A 21,368-nucleotide genomic window follows, 5' to 3' on the forward strand; every position below is an offset into this window, starting at 1 on the left:
AACTGGAGACTCGGGAGATGAAGGGTTAATGCCCAGGCACCTAGTGCACCAGAGGTGCAATCTGTTACATACCTCACAATCTCTGAGTGCAATCTGTTACGTACCTCACTGAGTGTTGGTACATTTTTCTTCACTTCTTATGAGGAAATATCAAATAGAAAATCACAGCAAGACAAAAAAAATCTGTTTCGAGCTTAAATTGGTCATAAATTCACCTCCATGGTGGTCATACAGATGATCATGTAGAAACAGTTGCTGGTTGCTTTTACTGAACAGAGAGTTTCCATTAGACAACGTGTTAGCAGGTATGCAGCCATAAACACAATCACAATAACCAGCATGACTTAAACCAATAAACTGTATGTCAGGAACAATAGTCAGGCATAAGACCCCAGGCCACAAAAAATAAATAATTTGATGTTTTGGGTTAGTATACCCTTGATTTATTTTATTTGATTTTATGCATTCAAGACTGCTGTTTATATTTTTCTTTTCCACATCATTTTACCAGTTTTCTATAAACCTCAACGTAATAAAAAAACAAAAAAAAAAAACACCTACATATTTATTAATTTTGCTTTTTATTTATTAAGTATAAACAAAACTGAACAACCTTCTCCATTAGGGGCTATAGAAAATTGCAGGTAAACACTCATTTACATACATACAGGTACATGTACAGGTAAACACTCATTTACATACAGGTACATGTACACGTTTACTGTGTCGCTCCTTTCAGTCCTTGTGATATATATGATTTGTGTTATACTGTAAAAGTTGTACCACAATAGCCGAAATTTTCCAACATAATTTGTCTGATTAAAAAGGGGGAATATTAATCAAGCAAACTAAATAAAACCACAGACGGGAGAGTCTGCCACCCTCACCTAAAAATCGAAAATGAAATAGAATAAAAAATAAATTAAAATTGCACAATATATGTGTAACACATTTAAACTACAGTCCAACCCATAATAATAAAAAAACCATCAAAAATTAATAAAAATAAGTCAAACAAAAAGGTACAAGAAACAAATGCAGTTTGTGGTGTTTCCAGTGTAGCAGTGATATGCATATGCAAACAATTTGTTAAAATGAGCATATAATAAATAGTCAGATAAATATATTAACAATTTTAGAATCCTGGCCTGTCCTGTCACAAATGTTGGTTGTGCTCCACAGTACGTGCCTTGATAAGGCTTTAAATAGGGTTGAACACACTAACATTCCACAACGCACAGCGTTGTTTTAACTCCATGTATATATATATATATATATATGTATATATATAAAATTCAAACTGTGCCATACCTTCAAACTCACAGACCTTACCTAGAAGGCCTGAGTGTGAGACAAAAAAAGATGATAGGACCACCCGCGGGACTGCTGAGATCACCTGTGGGACAGGTGAGACCACCTACAGGACAGGTGATACCACCTACGGGACAGGTGAGACAGGAATTTTGATTTATCTTTTTAATACACATATGCGCTTGCTTCCTCACCTACTACCACCCAAGACGTCGGGCCTTTGAACATAACACACAAAAGCAGCAGCTGACTGGATAGTCTCGCTGACCTCGTCTGCTACCTCTTCCCTATTTCACTCTGTCGGAGGAACTGGATGTTGTTGACGCTGTCGGCCAGCTCGGGGTACTGCTCCACCGACAGGATGTAGTAGCCGTCGTAGCCCGGTACCCGCCCCCCACTGAGCAGCTGTCTCTTCTCGCCCTCTGTCCACAGGCGTGCCCCCGCCTCTCCGTCCCTGGCCCGGCGCTGCTCGCGAGCCCAAGCGCTCGCTAGCGCCCTCTGGCGTGCGAGTTCCAGCACGCGGGTCCGCTCTTCGTCCTCGGACGTCCCGTAGCGCACGTGAAGCACCAGCGGGCCGCGGCGCAGCTCCACGTCGGCGAAGCGGCGGGTGCGACCCGCGAGCACGCCCGTCGACTGCGACACGGTGACGTTCACGCCGCTCTCTAGCTCCTTGTGTCCCGTCGTGAGCCGCAGAGCCGCCAGGTCGGCCTCGGGAGAGCCCGTCTTGATGAAGTAGTGTGTGTCGCTGCCGTCCAGCGTGAAGTGCAGGTCTTTTAAGTGGATGGCGCCGTTGAGAAGGTTGGCCACTTTGACGCAGTCCTCCGCGGCGATGCTGAGGGCACGGGTGACCACCGTGCCCCTGTACAGCGCCAGCATGACTCCACGGCCTATCAGCGAATCGCTAGAGGCGAACCACAGCCACGGTTTGTCCCGCCGGACCCCCTGGCCCAGCTGGGTGGCCGGTAACCGCTCCAGCGCCAGAAACGCTCTGTCCTGTCGTAGTGCTTCCTGTTGAACTGCAAAACTGGTCTGAAAACATAAAAAACAATTTATGCCCTCATCAAAATCATGAGATAGCTCTAAGTGGCACGTAATACAGTTTAGGAACAACGAGAAATGTAAAATTAATAGGTAAAACACACACAAAAAAGATACATTGAATTTTAGCCAGATCAAAGCGTAATGAATCAGTTTTTTGGTATCGATATATGCAATAAGTTTGTTTTTTACTAAATTTAAAAGTAACTGCAATAGAAGTACTGAATGAGGCAATAACATACTGTGAGATCATCCCAGATTTCACTCTTGGCCAGCTCGTAAGAGGATTTGATCATCCCAGAATGTGGAACTGAGAAACCAGGAATGCTGTTGTGCAGATGGAACCCAAAGGTGACCAGCCAGGTGTTGACATCTGTAAGAAATATAGATTAAAATCTTGATGTCCAAAACGGACTTTTCTGCAAACGCAAGATAAGCAGTTAGAAGCCCATTCAGCTGCCTCATGCACATAACGTCAGCATCTTCCCGACGCCTCACCTGTGATGTACGCTCTCACATCCTGTACTTTGCTAACGGGATCATTGTTCCGGAACATGTAGAGATTAAAGGGGGCGGGCTCCCGGCCTATCTTTTCCCACATCGTAATATCAGGTGTGGTCCAGCGGCCTGTTGTGATGTCATAATCCCGCGTTCCGAAATGTAGCAGTTTGGTCAGCGGTTCGTAGAGGGCTCCATGGAAACCGAGCACCAGCTGGAGGTCGGGGTTGGAGTCGGAGTAGACCTCCCCGTACGCCGTGTAGTGGACCTGCTTCAGGAGGGCTCCGTCGCTGCCGAACACCACCAGAGGCGTGCCTGTGTTGTCGCACGCCACGTAGAACTCGGCTCCGCCGCTGAGCTCCATGGCGATGAGGTGACCCTGCAGGTCGTAGTACAGTGAAGTGATCTCGGAGCTCGAGTGGTTGTACACGTGTGTAATGCGGGCCGGGCAGCTCAGGTCTGCGTAGAAAAACTGCAGGTGCTGGCCCAGGCTGGACTTGGTGGAGACCCTGCGGCCCAGGCCGTCGTAGCGGTGCTGCAGGGTCCAGCCGGCCGTCTTGCTGTACACGTTCTCCAGGAGTCCGTTGGAGTTGTAGTGGTAGACCTCGGCGCCCCTCTGACGCAGGAAGCCGTCCTCGTCCATCTCGTACTGCACGTCCCCCAGGCGCGTGAGACGGTCCCGCAGGTCATAGCGCAGGGGTAGGATGCGGGAGCTGCCGGCCGGGCTCAGCAGGTGCACGTTCCCGTTCAGGTCATAGCTGTAGCGCCAGGTGGGTTTCTCGTTCAGGTAGACGGCCTGGAGCTGCCCGTCCGGGTCGTATTCGTACGCGTACCTCGTGGCGTTGGCGAACGGGCCGATCTTAAGCTCCCTCGAGGTGACGCGGCCCATGTCGTCGTACTGCACGGCCAGCCAGAACAGGAGCGTCCGGAACAGCTCGTACTGGATCTCTCGGACCCGTCCGTGGCCGTCCAAGTGCTTGGTGTAGGTCATGACGGAGGTGGAGATGATCTGGTTGATGTCGTAGTAGATGACGCCGAACTTGCCGAACTGCTCCACTTTGCCCGAGATGTCGTCGTACTGGTAGAGGTCGATGGGGAGGGGCATGTCGTTGACCACGCCCTGCACGCTGGCCACGCGGAGGCTGCTGTCATAGGCGTAGTCGAAGCGCGCCCCGACCATGCCGTCCTCACTGAAGCGATAGATCTGCCTGTCCACCAGGGGGCCCAGCTGCCTGTACCTGATGGTGCACACGAACCCTTCGCTCTGAAGGTTCACCGTCTTCAGCACGCCTGCCGTCTCGTCGTACGTGAAGGTTGCGCGCGTGGCGTCGTACAGGACCTCTGCCAGCTTGCTGTGCCAGCGGTAGTGATACACCACCCGCCGGCCGGTGCCCGCCTGCACCACCCGCAGCAGCCGCCCGTCCTCGCTGTAGTCCACGGCCACCGACGCGTTGCTCTCAGGCGGGTGATACAGGTTGCGATAGTAGCTCACCGAGCGGACCGTCTCCATGGTGTATCGGGCCAAACTGGGCATGGTGACCGCCGCCAGTCTGCCGTCTGGGTCGTACTCGAACGTGTACTGGCGCTGACTGGCCAGGACCAGCAGCATGGACTGGAAAACAAGCAGAGAAACTTTACTAATCCTGTCAGCAGTGAAACGATAACGCACGCTAGGATACTGCAGTAATTAAAACATCCACACCAGAGCTTTCCTGCACACTTCATTATCTTCTGGATTTGATTTTGAATGGATGTAATCACCATTTTTATCCATCAATCTGCACTTAATCGCCCATAATAAAGAGAGTATTTTCGGAATTTTCAGTATTCATGTACATATTATAGGGCCAAAAGTATGTGGACATCTGAGTGCCACACCTACATAAGCTCGTTCAAAGTGTTGTTCCAAAACCATGGACGAGATTGTGGAGATTGTGGACCAGTCAAGGCGCACAGCTAACAGATGAACTCTACTGGGAAAACCTTTCACAGGATCTGCCAGCGTGTCTGTGGGAATCTACCTGATTCTTCATTTCTCCTGGAAGAGAATACCTGGCTCACAATCGACATTCCAATTACTTCCAAACATGTTCAGCGGGGTTGAAAGTCAGGACTCCGTGGAAATCACTGGAGCCCCTCCACACAAAACCCATCAAAGCATGTCTTTACGGACCTTGCTTTGTACACAGGGACATGGGGACACAGGGACACAGTCACGCTGAAGCAGGGCCTTCCCCAAACTGTTGCTTTGATGATGTTTGAATACGACTGTCTAAAATGTCTTTGGATGCTGTAGGGCTAGCATTACTCTGAAACTAAGGGCCTCGCCCAAACTCTGACACTCAGTCTCAGACCACTGCTCCTCTTCGACCGTTTTAGCAGGAAGAGTTTCTCCCGGCATCCGCCGATCTCAGATTTGTCCAGCACACCACCAGTAATTCATCACCCCAGAGAACACGTTTCCACTGCCGGCAGCAGGACGCTCCGCTCCTCTTCAGCTGATGTCTGCCACTGCAGTGTGTGTGTGCAGCTGCTCAACCATGGAAACCCATTTCAAGAGGTTCCTGGCACACAGCCCTTGTGCTGATGTTGCTTTCAGAGGCACTATGAAACTCCATTGTGAGTGATTTTTCCATGCTGTGAACTTCAGCATTCAACAGCCCTGCACTGTGTGTGTGTGTGTGTGTGTGTGTGTGTGTGTGTGTGTGTGTGTGTGTGTGTGTGTGTGTGTGTGTGTGTGTGTGTGTGTGTGTGTGTGTGTGTGTGTGTTCGCCTGGTCTACTCCATGGTTGAGGTGTCGTTGCGTGCTTTGCCGGGTCTACAGCTTCATGGCTGAGATGTTGTCGCTGCTGGTTGCTTCCATCTCAGCAGAGTAATGGTACTTACAGTTGACTGGTTACGTTGTAGCATGGCAGAAATTTCACGAACTGACTCAAAATTTCATGAACTGGTAAAGGTGTCATCTTGTAAGAGCGCCGTGTAGTGAGCAGTCACTGAGCTCTTCATTACGACCCATTTTACTGTCAGTGTTTGTCTATGGAGGCTGCATCACTGTCTGCTTGACATTATACTTATGGTGAAGGACCTGACTGCAATATTTAGCTCAATAGTATGGCCATATAACATCTAATAATAACTGTTAAATACAGATACAACACATACCTTTATATAATCTATGTAAGAAGGGGAATATATTGATGGTGTGTATATATATATATATATATATATATATATATATATATATATATATATATATACGAGCATGTGAATAGTCTCAAAATATCAGTGTTCAGTGGTTAAGAACAGAGCAACTCAATCTCACAGATTAGGAACTGTCAGGATTACAAAATCAGATAATCCACGAGTTGGACACAACCTTGAAGAACTCGGCCATCCAAGAACTTGAAGAACAAATAGACCGGCTACCTTCTTGCCACCTAAGACGAGACAGGACAGGACTGGTCAGGAGGAACCCCAGCGAGGGCTTGGGGCCCGTCCAACCACACATGAGCGACCTGTCTCAAAGAGAGTCAAAGCACCGCTTACTGACAGACGGACGTCGCCTGGATCGAACGCATGAAAGCGTATGACTCAATGCCACAGACGATATAAAGTTAGTAAGACCACAAGGGCCTCCATCCACAGAACAGTGGACATATTTACGGTACGGGGACATATTTAGGATAGGACGTATCGTCATCTGCTTCCTGTACAGAAGGGGACAGTGATGGACATTGACCAGAATATACAGTGTGGACTTTGGATACAGTAAGTTGCCCACATAAAGGCTGCAAAATCCCTCACAATGTATGAGGTACTCCACCCAAAACTGGACATGCAAAAACTGTCCAGGCAGGAGGAGAGAGAGAGAGAGGGGGGGGGGGGGGGGGGGGGGGTCAACAAAACATCCATAAACACACACACAACGAGCAAATGAGCTTCTCAGGCAGCACCTAGAAGCAAATGATAAGATACTGGCAATGAACACAAATACAGAGAGACACAAGACACAGGGTCTATGTACAGGTTCATATCCAGCTCATATATGCAAGGCATGTCAGCTGGACGCCCCCCAAGTACAACTGGGAGGAACCACAGAGAGATGTTGAGAACAACATCACTACGATCCTGTGGCCCCTCCAGATCCAGGCAGAGCATATGGTGTCAAACCAAGCAGTCAGTGTGGAAGCAAATAAGAAATGAACACAGCAGTGGTGATAGATGTGGCACTCCCATGTGATAGAAACGTCCCGAGGAGGGACTATCAAAGGCAGGAAACACACCAGGGACCGACAGAAAAAAAAGAAAGACTGCAGCAAAAGTTGTTCCAGTGATGATATGCACTCTTGGGGATGTGACCCATAAGATGCAGTGTGACTCCAACAGATCTCAGAAATGATGACATAAATCTCGGTCCAGAAGAGTGCAATCTTAAAAAACGGAGATTCGCGGAAGTACAGCACAGAAATTCCCACCCTCATATTCCCAAGCCTCTGGCAGAAGGCCAAAGTGTGAGGGAGAAAAGTTATGACCACCCACTCATACAAGAATATATAATATCAGAGAACTACAAAAATAAAGGATAACTCTGAGCACCAGAGGTGTAATCTCAGAACACAGGCGGATTTACAGCGTAGCTGATTTACAGCGGTGGGATTCCGCGGCTGTGAGCTGTAGAAGTTTGTGGACGGTCACCTTCTCCAGATAAGTGTAGCTCCAGGTCTTGCCGTCGGGGAACACTCTGGAGGTCAGGCGTCCCTGCTCGTCGTGGTCCAGGTGTTCGGTCACCGAGCCCCACTGGATGGCGCTCAGACGCCCGCTGCTCCTCCGGGTCAGATTGACGGGCAGCAGCTTGCTGCTGGGCATCCAGAGAGCCGGCTGACCCGTCGGGTCGTAGCCGATCTTCAGCAGGAACTTGCGGTGGTCGTCGTAGACGCGTTCGGTCCTGAGCGTGCGGTCGTAGTCGATGGACAGGATATTGCGGCCGTTCACCTGAAGGAGCAGGAGGAGAGAGTCGTTAAACGCCCAAATTCAATGCTAGTAGGTTAAATATCAGGGTTTATATTAATAGATTTTATTTTTATATCCTTGTTTTTTTTTTTCTTTCCATATTGTCTTCCATCTTCGTGTTTGAGAAGCGGAGCACTGGGTTCTACTCTACATCTCCTGGAGATACTTCAAGGATTTCATGGCTCAGTTAATTTGACGGATTTACACCACCAGATGTTTTGTGCTATTCCTGAGAGAACCTCTTATCTTGGTAGTTCTCGTGTTCAGTGAGACTATAGCGGATGTTCTGTGCCCCCTCCGGGGAGTTCGTGCCTCTCTCCTGTCCTGAGTGACCTTAGTGAACCAGAGCCTAAAACTGGAACTTTAACCGTGTAGGAGACAGACTCCACCATAAATGACACTCTGCCCCAAACTGCAGCTTCTCCTCAACTTCCCTTCACAACAATCTCCAGTGAGCAGACATTTCTTAGACACTCAGGAATTAATCTGGAGGTTCTAAAAATTCAACTGTAGTCAGCACTGATTATAAACTGTTTCAGTAGATTCAGATAGATATTGCCACATCAGACAAACATTCATATTACTACCTACAAAAACACACTTCATTTTCTGAACTTGTTTTTGACAACTTCAAATTTCTACTGCCACGCAAATCACAATGGCTCAGCCCTCGACCAGCTCTCTCTCTCTCTCTCTCTCTCTCTCTCCCTCTCTCTCTCTCGACTTAAATGCAGCTACGCTCGGTGAAAAAGAAATTCAAATTAACTCGGCTCCCACACCACATGTGTTCACCGCTGGAGATGAGTCGATGCATAATTCATCCAGTAATGTGGAGTCATCACAGAGCGGGTGGGGTGTTGGGGTGGGATGTTGGGGTGGATGTTGGGGTGGGGTGTTGGGGTGGGGTGTTGGGGTGGAGTGTTGGGGTGGGGTGTTGGGGTGGGGTGTTGGGGTGGATGTTCTGTTGGGGTGGATGTTGGGGTGGGGTGGATGTTGGGGTGGGGTGGATGTTGGGGTGGGGTGGATGTTGGGGTGGGGTGTTGGGGTGGGGTGTTGGGGTGGATGTTTGGGTGGGGTGGATGCCGGGGGAGCCAGGGACTCACGCGCAGCTTGCGTCCGAAAACAGTGACTTTGGATCGCGACTGCTCCTTCCTGAAACGCCACTCCACCAGGTTCTGGCCTGCGTCGTCCGGCAGGGTGACGTTCCTACGGGCCACCGTGGGCGAAGACGCCCCACACAGGATGTGCGGCTCCGTCTGGAAGTGAGTGGTGAGTCCATTGGCATGCAGCACCCACAGCGAGCTGTCGTAACCCACCACATAGTTTGTCCTCAACTGATCTGCAAAAGAGCAGGAGGACACTTATTTATCTTTTATTTCTCTAAACCATATCCACTGTCCACACGGAGTTATTGATTTCTTTGCGGAGCTAAGCGCTAACCCTGCTGCAGGGTGAGTACTGTCTGAATGGCAGACTGATTGGTAGCGATGGCCGTGTGTTCCTCCGGGTCCCAGCTTTGCACTTCCACGGTGGGGGCGCTGTCCCACTCGCTGACCACACTGCTCACCAGGCCCGTGGGGAATGTCACGTTGGTCAGCTTGCCTTCTGTGTCGTAGCTACCGGACGAGGTGCACACAAAACAGATGTTAACACGCGTTTGAAAATGCGTGTCGTGTTAAGATGCTTTTGAGCTTCTTTTTTTTTGCATGATTTTCATGCCTGTTTACGTGAAAGAAAATGAAAATGACTTTATAAAAATCATTTATACCATTTAGTATGATAGTATAAATAAAGATTCTGATGTTAATTTAATCCTTTAAGTTTTACTGACTAGCAACGGCACGTGTGAAACGTATCGTGTGCTGTGATGGTCCAACACGGCGGCGATTCCGTGTCACACTCACTCGTAGAAAGTCGTCCACCCATTGGCCGTGCTCTTTGTTGCCAAGAGGCCACTGTTGCCATGGTAAGTGAGCAGCACGTGGTCGTGGCCCTGCGAGCCTAAACTCCTCAGTCCCCCACTGGAGGTTATGCTCAGCCACACCACCTGGTTATCCGGCGACACGATCCGGACCGGCTGGCGGCTGGCGTCCCTCCGGACCCGGAGCGTGTTGCCATGGCAGTCGGTCGCGGCGGTCAGATCCCCGTCGTTGCCATAGCTGAAGTTGTAGCGGTAGTCGGCGGTCACTAGGCTGACGGTGTGCTGGTGGGTCCCGTTGCTGTCGAACATGTAGACCTCCTGGTGGGCGGCGGACGCCACCTCGTACAGGCCCAGCGCGTTGAGCGGCGGCCGGTTGGTGCCGATGGCCCGGATGCGGATGTTGCCCAGGTCGGCCACGTACAGCGTCCCATCGGGCGCGGCGGCCAGGGACGAGGGCGCGTTGAGCCGCGCGTCCTTGGCGAAGCCGTCGCCAGACAGGTAGCAGTCACAGTTGACGTCGCTCTTGCAGTCGCAGTCGGACGGCGCGCCCGCCGTGTGCGTGATCTCGCCGCTGGGAGCCACGCTGCGTACGCGACTCATCCTGTGCTCGTCCGTCTCGGCGATGTGCAGGACGCCATCGAAGGACACGGCGATGGCGCTGGGCGCCTCCAGGTGCGTGTGCGTGGCCTTCTGGGGCGCCACCACGGACGGGTCGGCAGAGGGCATGGAGCAGTGCAAGGGGCGACCCGCCACCACCAGAACCTGCCCCTCCGCCGTGACCCGCAGGACCAGACTGCCGTCCAGAACCAGCAGGGAGTTGTCCACTGGACTGACAGCCAGATCTGTCGGCCACTCCAGTGACACCTGAACAACACGTAGAAGAACACAAAAACACCCTAGTGTCCACGGCTCTGGGTAAATTATTAAACCGTACAACAACTCGTCCTTTTTTTTCTAGGAAAACAAAAATCAATGAAAGAAAAAAACTCTAAACTCTATTTATTTTTGCTTCATCTGTTTGTCATTTTTTTGGCCAGGCACTTTGGACGAGAAGACTTTTTTTTTCCCACATGAACATGTGCCAGGTTATGTCATGTTTACACTTTAAAAGGGGTTGCAGAGAAGAACGTGACCACCCGATCCAGAGAACCACCCCCTACTCCCCCAACCTGATCCAGAGAACAACCCCCCACCCCTTTACTGGATCGTGAGAACACCCCGCCCCCCCATCCCAGATGTGCCCCTCCCACTCCAGATGTGCCCCTCCCACCTGCTTGATGCTCATGATAGCGTCACAGCTGTGAGGTCTGGCGGCGGCGAGATCGTTGGATCCCAGCACGGTGGAAATGATGCCGTCCTGATCCACCTTGCGGATCACCGTGCCGTCCACGAAATACACGATGCCGTTCACGTCCACGGCGATGCCTGCGCGGAGCAGAGATGGTGAGGAGAGCCTCCCAGCCCCCACCCGCCGGGTTCTGCACCACCCGAGAACACGCAGCGCTGGTGGGGGAGGAGCTACAGGGGCTGTGGTTGGCACCATGCTATTCAGGTCACTGCAGAAAGCGTCACACTCAATTATTCACATCCTGAAGTACTGCTCACGAAAGTGGAAGTGGAATAAGACGGAGCTGCTCTCACTACGCTCTCACTATACTCTCACTACACATCTCACCACACTCTCCCTACACTCTCACTATACTCTCACTATGCTCTCACTACACTCTCACTACGCTCACTACTCTCACCACACTCTCACTACACTCTCACTATACTCTCACTACGCTCTCACTACGCTCACTACACTCTCACTACTCTCACAAGACTCTCACTACACTCTCACTACACTCTCACTCTCGAGGCTAATTTGTATTTCTGTATTTCTACATTTCGATTTTCTTTTTTACCCCATGTGTCCTCTCTCACTCCCTATACAAGTTCTTTCTGTTCTTCAGGAAAACTATCTAGTGGATACGCGGGACAAGAAAACCCCACTATCACACCAAACCTCACCTCCAAAATTATGAAAATGCACGTTGCCATGGTAACAGTCGCACATTAAATTAGTATCTGGCTGAGTGTGGCCAGGGACCGTGTGCCCCTGTTGAGAGTGATGGGGTGTTGTGACAGGAACAACTGTCCTCAAACAATCAAAGCACACTAATGCCCCCGGCACCCCGTGAGCAGCACATGGGCCTCCTCCAGAATTCTGTGTCTGCAGCAGGATTTCAGGAAATCGATGCTCGACTCGGCTGGACAGGGAGACGCCAGATCTGAGGTTATGTCTCTGTGGGAGCCAGGCTAGTCCAACAAAGCGAGGATTATAAAACAAACACACAGACCTCTCTGAGGAAGAAAGGGTGCTTTTTTAAAAAAAGGTATTCTGGGTACAGTTGCAGGAATTCTGTGTTTTTTTTTTTTTTTTGCATTTCTAAGCATGAATGATTTAGCGCTAATACATAATAATGAAAATAAATAAATAAAAGGAAGCCTGTTGGCCCATCAGCCATTCCTGTCTCAGACGGTTCAGAAATTCTAATGACACTCGGTTAAAGAACACCATGTTCAGTTATTCTCTTTTGTCTGGTCAAATCAGAATCTGGAGTGTGTGTCCGCACTACAGAATTCAAGAATTCATGAAGAATTCATGTGATTAAACTGTAGCGCACGCAGTGATGACCGCTCCGAGAGCAACACAGTAGGATGTAAATCTCATGCACGGCCCTTGATCCATTAATGTATTATCCAAACTCATTAAATCTGACACACTACAGTGACCCCAGAGCTTTGCCTCCAGCCAGTGGATGAAGCCTTTTAATCTCTGTATGCACCCCCCACCCACCAAGTGCAGATGGTGTGGACAGCACTGGCCCTCTCTGGCCCGTGAGTCCAACACCTGCTGCGTTTCAGGTTCCTGTGAGTAAGGGACTGTCACTCTCACGCATTTGGTCTCCCGTGTGCAAAGTCTGGCCAGTATCTCTGTGGTCCTTTGAGTGCTCTATGGTAGCTGTGGAATATGTGGCTAGTTCTATATGTTTGTGGCTCTCGGAGGTGGCTGGTCCCACCACAGTTTTAGTAATTTAGGGCTGGATATTGGCACAGAGCTCACTTTTTGACACTTTTTGACACGATTCATCATAACATCCCCATTGGATCATAATTTTCCTAGAGTTTCTTCTATAGTAGGTACAGAAGAAACTTTTATGCTGGCCTTTGGTAGCTACTGCCATCTATGGGCTAAATGCAGATATTTCATTCACATTTTCCAAACTAGTAATATTTATAAAGGCACATATAATAAAACAATATGGTATCGATAAAATGTAAACAAAAAAAAAACTGCATCGGCACAGCTGTGCAGCACTGAACCTTCAGGGCATGTTCAGCAAGTCATTAACGGGGTCTACGACTGTGAGATCTGGGTGATGGTTGTACCTTTGGGTCCGGTCAGGAGGGCCTCTATGGCCGGCCCTCCGTCCCCACACTGGGTCTCGTCGAAGGGAAGGCAGTGGTCGCCAGTCCCCGCCACCACCTCCACATTCTGCTGGGGCTCCGCGCTGGCCGTCAACACGCGTGGCCGGTAGATGCGTCTGGAGTTGGTGTCCGACACGTACAGCTGCCCGGTCACAGGGTCCGTGGCTAAGTAGTATCGGTGAGCGGGGTTGTTGCTGGTGGAGAGAGAGCAGGATGGAGGGAGAGAGGGCAGGATGGAGGGAGAGATGGCAGGATGGAGGGAGAGAGAGCAGGATGGAGGGAGAGATGGCAGGATGGAGGGAGAGATGGCAGGATGGAGGGAGAGAGAGCAGGATGGAGGGAGAGAGAGCAGGATGGAGGGAGAGAGAGCAGGATGGAGGGAGAGATGGCAGGATGGAGGGAGAGATGGCAGGATGGAGGGAGAGAGAGCAGGATGGAGGGAGAGAGGGCAGGATGGAGGGAGAGAGGGCAGGATGGAGGGAGAGAGAGCAGGATGGAGGGAGAGAGAGCAGGATGGAGGGAGAGAGGGCAGGATGGAGGGAGAGAGAGCAGGATGGAGGGAGAGATGGCAGGATGGAGGGAGAGAGAGCAGGATGGAGGGAGAGAGAGCAGGATGGAGGGAGAGAGGGCAGGATGGAGGGAGAGATGGCAGGATGGAGGGAGAGAGGGCAGGATGGAGGGAGAGATGGCAGGATGGAGGGAGAGAGAGCAGGATGGAGGGAGAGAGGGCAGGATGGAGGGAGAGAGGGCAGGATGGAGGGAGAGAGAGCAGGATGGAGGGAGAGAGAGCAGGATGGAGGGAGAGAGGGCAGGATGGAGGGAGAGAGAGCAGGATGGAGGGAGAGATGGCAGGATGGAGGGAGAGAGAGCAGGATGGAGGGAGAGAGAGCAGGATGGAGGGAGAGATGGCAGGATGGAGGGAGAGAGAGCAGGATGGAGGGAGAGAGGGCAGGATGGAGGGAGAGAGGGCAGGATGGAGGGAGAGAGAGCAGGATGGAGGGAGAGAGGGCAGGATGGAGGGAGAGAGAGCAGGATGGAGGGAGAGATGGCAGGATGGAGGGAGAGAGAGCAGGATGGAGGGAGAGAGAGCAGGATGGAGGGAGAGAGGGCAGGATGGAGGGAGAGAGGGCAGGATGGAGGGAGAGATGGCAGGATGGAGGGAGAGAGGGCAGGATGGAGGGAGAGAGGGCAGGATGGAGGGAGAGAGGGCAGGATGGAGGGAGAGAGGGCAGGATGGAGGGAGAGAGAGCAGGATGGAGGGAGAGAGGGCAGGATAGAGGGAGAGAGGGCAGGATGGAGGGAGAGAGAGCAGGATGGAGGGAGAGAGAGCAGGATGGAGGGAGAGAGGGCAGGATGGAGGGAGAGAGAGCAGGATGGAGGGAGAGAGGGCAGGATGGAGGGAGAGAGGGCAGGATGGAGGGAGAGAGGGCAGGATGGAGGGAGAGAGGGCAGGATGGAGGGAGAGAGGGCAGGATGGAGGGAGAGAGGGCAGGATGGAGGGAGAGAGGGCAGGATGGAGGGAGAGAGAGCAGGATGGAGGGAGAGAGGGCAGGATGGAGGGAGAGAGAGCAGGATGGAGGGAGAGAGGGCAGGATGGAGGGAGAGAGGGCAGGATGGAGGGAGAGAGAGCGCTGTGGGTGAGAAGCTTGGTGTAATCAAGCTGAAATGGTACATTTTAGAAACGGAACGTTTGACACTACGACTGGTGACAGATGACGGATGAAACAACAAAACGGCTGGAATGTTAATGGTGTACGAGAAGTTTGCAGTCTTTTTTCGAAGTCATTTTGTGCCCTCATCTTTTAAAACAGCGTGATGGACGAGGGTGAAGGAAGCGTGTGGAAGGGGATCATAAATCAGACGTGACTGGAACATATTTGAGGAGGCAGCGCTGGTGCCTTGAAGAACGGCAAATCATCTCCATCGTTATGACTCCCGTGTGACAGAGGGGTCTCAGGAACTTAGCCGTGATGTGCGGATCTTAATGACTGTCAACAGCTGATGGCATTTCATCAGGCTGAGCTTATTTGCATGCCGTAAATCCATCAATCTGCTGCGTGAGTTTGTGCAATCCTTCCACTCTAGCTATTAGCATCTAATGTCCACCAGCAAAAAAGAGAAGATCTTGGAATGCAAGTCATGGTGGGCATCTTTGACCTCCGTCTCAGCAAACAGATAAATATTTTGGACTTTGTTATTAAAAGCTATTTACAAAGGGCATTTTTGCACATTGCTGATTAATCCGTGACCTGGGGCAACGGCTATTTAAGTTGCGGTGGAGAAGCAGAGAGGCGGATGAACGCTAGCTGTGGTGGGCGCGGTGACTCCGCTAAACGGCCCACGGCACTGCAGTCAGAGGCAGTGTGAGGGAAATCGCTGACTCCGACATCCACTTGGAGCGGAGCGGGTGGTCTGGGGGAGGGGGAGCCGCATCACATGACCTGAACCGGCATTTTTCTACTGTGCAAATGTCACGCTGCAGGAGTCTCACGTCGACTGAGGCGACCACGTGATCGTCGACCCCCGTGAGACGGTAATAATGGCCATAACTGTGTCGGCTCACTTGGAGAGCGCCCCCTGCTGGCAAATTCAGCCCTTTCAACAGATGTCGGTTGTTAACAATTTAAGGAGTTCACTGGTGATGTTAAGTGGATTATCTAGGCCCCACAGTAATTATGTCACAAGATATCACCATCAAATAAAAGTGGTCAGTGTTAGCGCCGTGATGTCATCACAGCAATACAAAATGAGGGGCTGTTAGCAGAGCATCTGAGAGCATATGAAAGTTACTCACCTATGTCTGAAATCCTTATTTCTTCAAGCCGCAGAAAGGGAGAAAACATTAAAACATGAGTTGAAAAAGAACAAAGTATAATCAGATCACATAGGGAGAGTCTTGCTGTCTTTACTCTTCAAAGTGATAGTGAACCCACTCAGTCAGTCATTAGAGCAGCTCGTACACACGTCCACAGAGCTCGCTCCAACGTGCACATCACAGCTCCCTCTCTGGGTTAGTCTAGCCGAGACTCCAACCTCACTGCTGCAGTGTTTGCGCGTGAAATCAGTCAAGTTCACTTTCACACCGAGAAAAAAATAATGACGAACAAAGTGCAAAGCGAAGCAGAGCTGGGTTTCAGAGGTGAGCGGTACACAGTGATCGGTGGAGATTCTGACCCCTGGCTGGCGTCCAGCTGTGCCGAGCATGAGAAGCTAACAGCCGACACACACAGAAAACGCCTGGCTATCTTTCATTCACACTCGGCTCTAACGCTGATGTGAAGAATGCTTAAGCTTCTTGTCCATTGCTTCTGTATCTTTACTGTATCTTAACTTATCCATCCATCCATCCATCATTCATCCATCCATCACCTGAACTCACCTGAGTTCCATGACACTGCTCACGTTACCCGATGGGTAGATGCGTCTGATGTAGTTGAAGTCTCCTACGTACAGGCTGCCATCTTGACCCCAGGCCAGGGCCACAGGGGCCAGAAGCTTGTTGCCCTCAGCCTGGGCATTACAGCTGGGGCAGGAGATGCTTCTGCGCCGGCCGTTGCCCATGATGGTGCTGATGACGGGGGGCAGTTTGGACAAGAACACGTTCTCCCCGTTGCCTTTATACAGGATCCCTGACACACAGGAACACACACAGTGAAGCGCTGGCAATAAGAGACAGAAATGCGTTGCTGGATTGCAACAAATAACTAAGATAATGTTTTTTATTGTAAAACAGGAAAACTGTTTACTAAAACAGAGATTGGAGCCTCCATTTGAAAATGTTTCATTGTCTATATTCACTTTAATGCTCCGTATTTGTAAAAGAGCCCATGTCATTATAGATAAATATTTTAGACCTGTGAAATTTTAAACTCGTTTCTCGTGGTGAGCTGCTTCAAAAGCCGAGCTTCAAAGGAACATGGTATGTCCAGAGCCATCAATTATTCACATGTCAGAGATCCTATACTTCCTTTGGTCTGTTAATCACACCAATAAACTCTGCTCTCATTGGTGGTCAGACGTGCTGTCCAGCGTCCAGCTGCATGACTGGCTAAGGTCTAGTGATCATGATGTCCACATGGTTCTTACGTAACTGCGTAGCCCAAACGCATGGAGTTTGTTTACAGCACACACGTCTCAACTGTGTCTCATTACCATCATCTCCTGTTAAACATACTTGATTTACAGAATTCCTGCTTGCCGTGATTTTGTTTGGCGTTTAAACGAGGTGACATTGCAGTCTCTGGATGTAGCTCACACCGGCATTCTGATCATCACTTCATTCCCCTTCAATTAAGGTGATTAATGCTGATTAATTGGTTGTGGAGAGGAGTGAGATGAAATAAGATGGGGGGGGGCTCACGGATCCCTGTCCTCTGTTCTCATTGCAAGCCTAACACGTCTGCTGTTAACTAAGACAAATTGGTCTGGCTGCTGCTTTATGCACAGCTGCAGAGAGTCCAGACCTTGACGGTCCAGTGACATTGTTTTGCGTTTGGACCGGTGTACCCGGGTCCCACTACCCCCTCACTCATCCTTCTGCACACCAGTCACCATCAAGCAGGTGAAATTAAGGAAATTTAAATATTTTATAGCACTGTGGAGGTATCATAATAGATTAATAATAAAAAAAAACAAACATATCCTGTTTCAAAAACACAAGCAGTTTGGTCGAAACTGCTTTAAATATGGCAGACATTTATACTGTAATTAATACAGTAATCTTAATCCTGTGTCAAAACATTCAAATCAAATAAACATATAGTGTTTCAAAGACAAAAGCAATGGATAGTTTTAGTGGAAACTGCCTTACTTACATCTGTCAGACATTAATACTGTAATTAATATTGTAATCTTAATCCTGTAAGGAAACGTTCATTCTTCAATAGTCTCTGTGTCATCACATCTGGCCCACTGTGAGTTTTACTTACACATTAAATTTAACAGTAATGAAATGGCGGTACAGGACAGAGCGTTAAGGTCGTTCCTGTGGCAACCCGACTGTACAATATTTTCCTCCCTCTCTGCTCCCATAATGCAACACTTATGACAATTGATTATTCATTCATTGTCAATCCAATCAAACAACAACTGAATCAACAAACACATTAATAAAATGTCACACGAACAAGTTTAATATGCAATAAATGTTTTGTGACATTTCTATAAGCGGATCTAGCCAAGACGCTGGCGTGAATTGAGCGCGGGCGAGCACACACACAGGGGCTGATGTAACTGGGCTGAGGCAGAGCGGGTCGATACCGAGCTCCATCTCTGAGGAGGAGGCAGTGGTGACTGCACAACTCCCCCCCACACACCCCGAGCTGCTGGTCAAGGTGAGAGATACATCACAGGTATGGTACCCTTCTTCCTGGGGAAGACAGCATGGCTGTTTCTAACCGTACCTCTCAGGAAGAGAGATTCCTCCTGTCAATTTATCTGGCACTGCAGATTTTTAAATAATGATTCGTTATTATTATTTGGATCATAATATGGCTAAAACATTTTGGTCAATGTGTCAGGATTTAGGTTTTAGATTAGGATGTTGGTAATACAAAAAAGCCTTGATTATGATTAAATGATTCAATTAACCCTAGTAAAGATACATTTCGACCAAAAACCTAAACCTATAGCTCACTGGGGCACTGACTGCCTGGGTGTAAAGGCCGTGTGTAAAAGGCACAAATTAAATGCAACCAGCTGCTCTGTTCTAAACACAGTCACAGAGGCTCAAAGCAACACTGATGTGTTTAGGTTTATGCTTATTGTTACAGAATTGTATCTGCACTAGACCGTACTAACCTTTAACATTAATGCTTAGTCCTCACAAATATAAGAATAAAGGTGTGTGTGTGTGTGTGTGTGTGAGTGGAGTGTAATCCTCACTATACTGTGTATATGTAAAGAAAACCAGGAAAGCGAGTACTGGGTCCTCTGCATCTGTTTTTCTTTGTCTATCTCTCAGTTTCTCTCTCTCTCTCTCTCTCTCTCTCTCTCTCTCTCTCATCTACCCCACACACCTACACCCACCGCCACCCCCACCACCACCAATTTCTCAAGGCTGCCGAGCAGTGATCAGACAAGCATATCTCCTAGTTCTCCCACAGACAAGACAAGTTCAGATCAACATTATCAGACACGCAGACAAATGGGATCGTCATGCGGCAGACGTCTGATAATACAGGACACAGTGGCGGAAGAGCACGTGCCCCAGTGACGTGTGCAGAAACGTGTGCAGAAACGTGTGCCGCTGCCGGCAGGTACAGTTAGCGTGCGCTCACATGCTAACACATTCATCTCACTCACACAACTCTGATTAAGTCGCAAAAACGCATCTGAACCCTACAGCAATTTATAGAGCCATTATTCTTTCCGTAAACCAGATTAGTGCGCGGACGCGTGCTGAATCGGTTTGATCTACACTACAATCACCTCCCCAGAAACTTGAATTAACCCAAAAGGGTACCGCATTACGAGGGACCGGCAACGTGCTCCACGTGCGTGCGATGCAGGGGTGTTGCTAAGGCAACAACGTGATCGGCGACAGATGTTCAGTGTTCTGTGTGTGCGTCTCATTATGTTCGATCAGTGTGGAAACTTTCTGAGCTTCCTTCCCGTTTTCAGAGCCTCAATGTGGTTTGACAGATTGACTCACACAAACAACTGCATACATGTTTAATCAGTAGTCGGTGAGCTTGTGAGGCAGGGCCCACAAAGACAGGAAGGATATTTACGACACGTTGGGAAGAGACCGCACAGTTGACAAGAAAATATTCTATGGAAACGTGAACCGTGATGACACCGGCTTATTAACGGCACATTCAAAATCTCCACTTTCTCTGGCATTGGCTAAACGCTGACACTCTAGACACTCCAGCTGCCCTGCGGGAACGTGATGGGGGCTGGAGTGTGATGGACCAGACGGCAGTGCTGTTTGCTTTCAATCCACTGCTGCCAATGAACACATGGAACACTCATGGAACACACAGCCAGGGGGAGGGGCTAGCCCGGGGGGTGGGGCCAGCTAGAGAGAAAGGCACCCGAACAGGGCCAATCGAATCCACTCCAGCTACTTCACTCTGGGACACGTGTGCCACACCGGCACCCTCACACCCTCACACTCTCAGAATCTCATTTCAGTAAATAATAGCTTTCTGGACCTGATTTCAACAACTCCCGTCACTATGAATTCCACCGCTGCGACCGCGGCCCAGTTGTAGCCTTATTGAATTTATCCCGCAGTCAGCAGCACCGCAGTCCCGCACCTCGACACTAAGCAAAGTGCACTGGGCCGAATCACATCCCTCCGTAATGAAGGCGAACGTTCCTCTGACTTTGCATTCGTGGCTAATGAGGTTCATTCAGGCGTCCATCGCTCTGAGCCGTTAGCCCTGTCATTCTCGTCTCCGTCATCAGCAAATGAGGCAGCGGTCCATATTTCATGTCCTGCCGAAGATTTATGGCGTGGCGGCACGGCCCCCCCGGGGAGGGGCACGGGCGGACGACCTCCCGAGGAGTAATGAAAGCCTCTCACCATTGTGCAGGTCCAGGATGTGATGCTTGTCCAGCGTCCAGCCCCCGATGCTGGAGGCGTCCAGCTCAAAGCCCTGCAGCGTGGCACTCCGCTTCTCCCACAGAACCAAGCCCGGGCACGACTCGTACTCGAAACCCACGGACACTGCCGGAGAATACAGGCGGGACAGGCGCTTGGTCAGGCAGACAACAGCACCAGGCGCTCACAGCAAACGCTCTGCACACTTATTCACAGATAACACATCGCCTGTTTTGTTTGTTTGTTGGTTTTTTCGATGCTTCTCCTCGCTAACTGGTTGGGTTGAATGTCAGGCTACGTGGAGGTTCGCAGGGAGAAACGCGTTTGAGCAGCCCCCCCCCCATAGCATCTGGTCTCAGGTACATCATAAACAACGTTTTCATGCCCTTATTCAGCCTGGCGCTTCCCAGAGTCATTTAGAGGCTAATTATATATGCAAACAATCAATACCAAACAGGTGGCCTTCAGAGCGTTAACACAGACCCCAGAGCTCATCACAGCCTTTATTTATTGTCTAGTGCCAGTCTGTGCAGATAAAGGGCAGGCTGATCTTAAAGACACTCACAC

At 50.0% G+C, this 21,368-nt stretch overlaps 1 protein-coding gene across 3 annotated transcripts in view; it reads right to left on the reverse strand.

Annotated features, from left to right (window-relative positions):
- Positions 1 to 595: 595 nt before the first annotated feature.
- Positions 596 to 21,368, reverse strand: part of LOC143526613 (teneurin-3) — a 106,613-nt gene continuing 85,840 nt past the window's right edge. For all 3 annotated transcript variants that reach the window (XM_077021105.1, XM_077021104.1, XM_077021103.1), the window contains 12 exons: positions 20,784 to 20,927; positions 16,632 to 16,881; positions 16,047 to 16,067; positions 13,214 to 13,446; positions 11,049 to 11,203; positions 9,762 to 10,642; positions 9,298 to 9,473; positions 8,961 to 9,196; positions 7,543 to 7,839; positions 2,848 to 4,459; positions 2,592 to 2,722; positions 596 to 2,340 (listed from right to left, as the gene is read on the reverse strand). In XM_077021105.1, the coding sequence (XP_076877220.1) occupies positions 1,588 to 2,340; positions 2,592 to 2,722; positions 2,848 to 4,459; positions 7,543 to 7,839; positions 8,961 to 9,196; positions 9,298 to 9,473; positions 9,762 to 10,642; positions 11,049 to 11,203; positions 13,214 to 13,446; positions 16,047 to 16,067; positions 16,632 to 16,881; positions 20,784 to 20,927 (4,889 nt within the window). In that variant the 3' untranslated portion in view covers positions 596 to 1,587. The remainder of the gene's footprint in view (positions 2,341 to 2,591; positions 2,723 to 2,847; positions 4,460 to 7,542; positions 7,840 to 8,960; positions 9,197 to 9,297; positions 9,474 to 9,761; positions 10,643 to 11,048; positions 11,204 to 13,213; positions 13,447 to 16,046; positions 16,068 to 16,631; positions 16,882 to 20,783; positions 20,928 to 21,368) is intronic.

Source organism: Brachyhypopomus gauderio, chromosome 11 (genome assembly GCF_052324685.1).
Source record: "Brachyhypopomus gauderio isolate BG-103 chromosome 11, BGAUD_0.2, whole genome shotgun sequence".
In the NCBI taxonomy this organism is placed as follows: domain Eukaryota; kingdom Metazoa; phylum Chordata; class Actinopteri; order Gymnotiformes; family Hypopomidae; genus Brachyhypopomus; species Brachyhypopomus gauderio.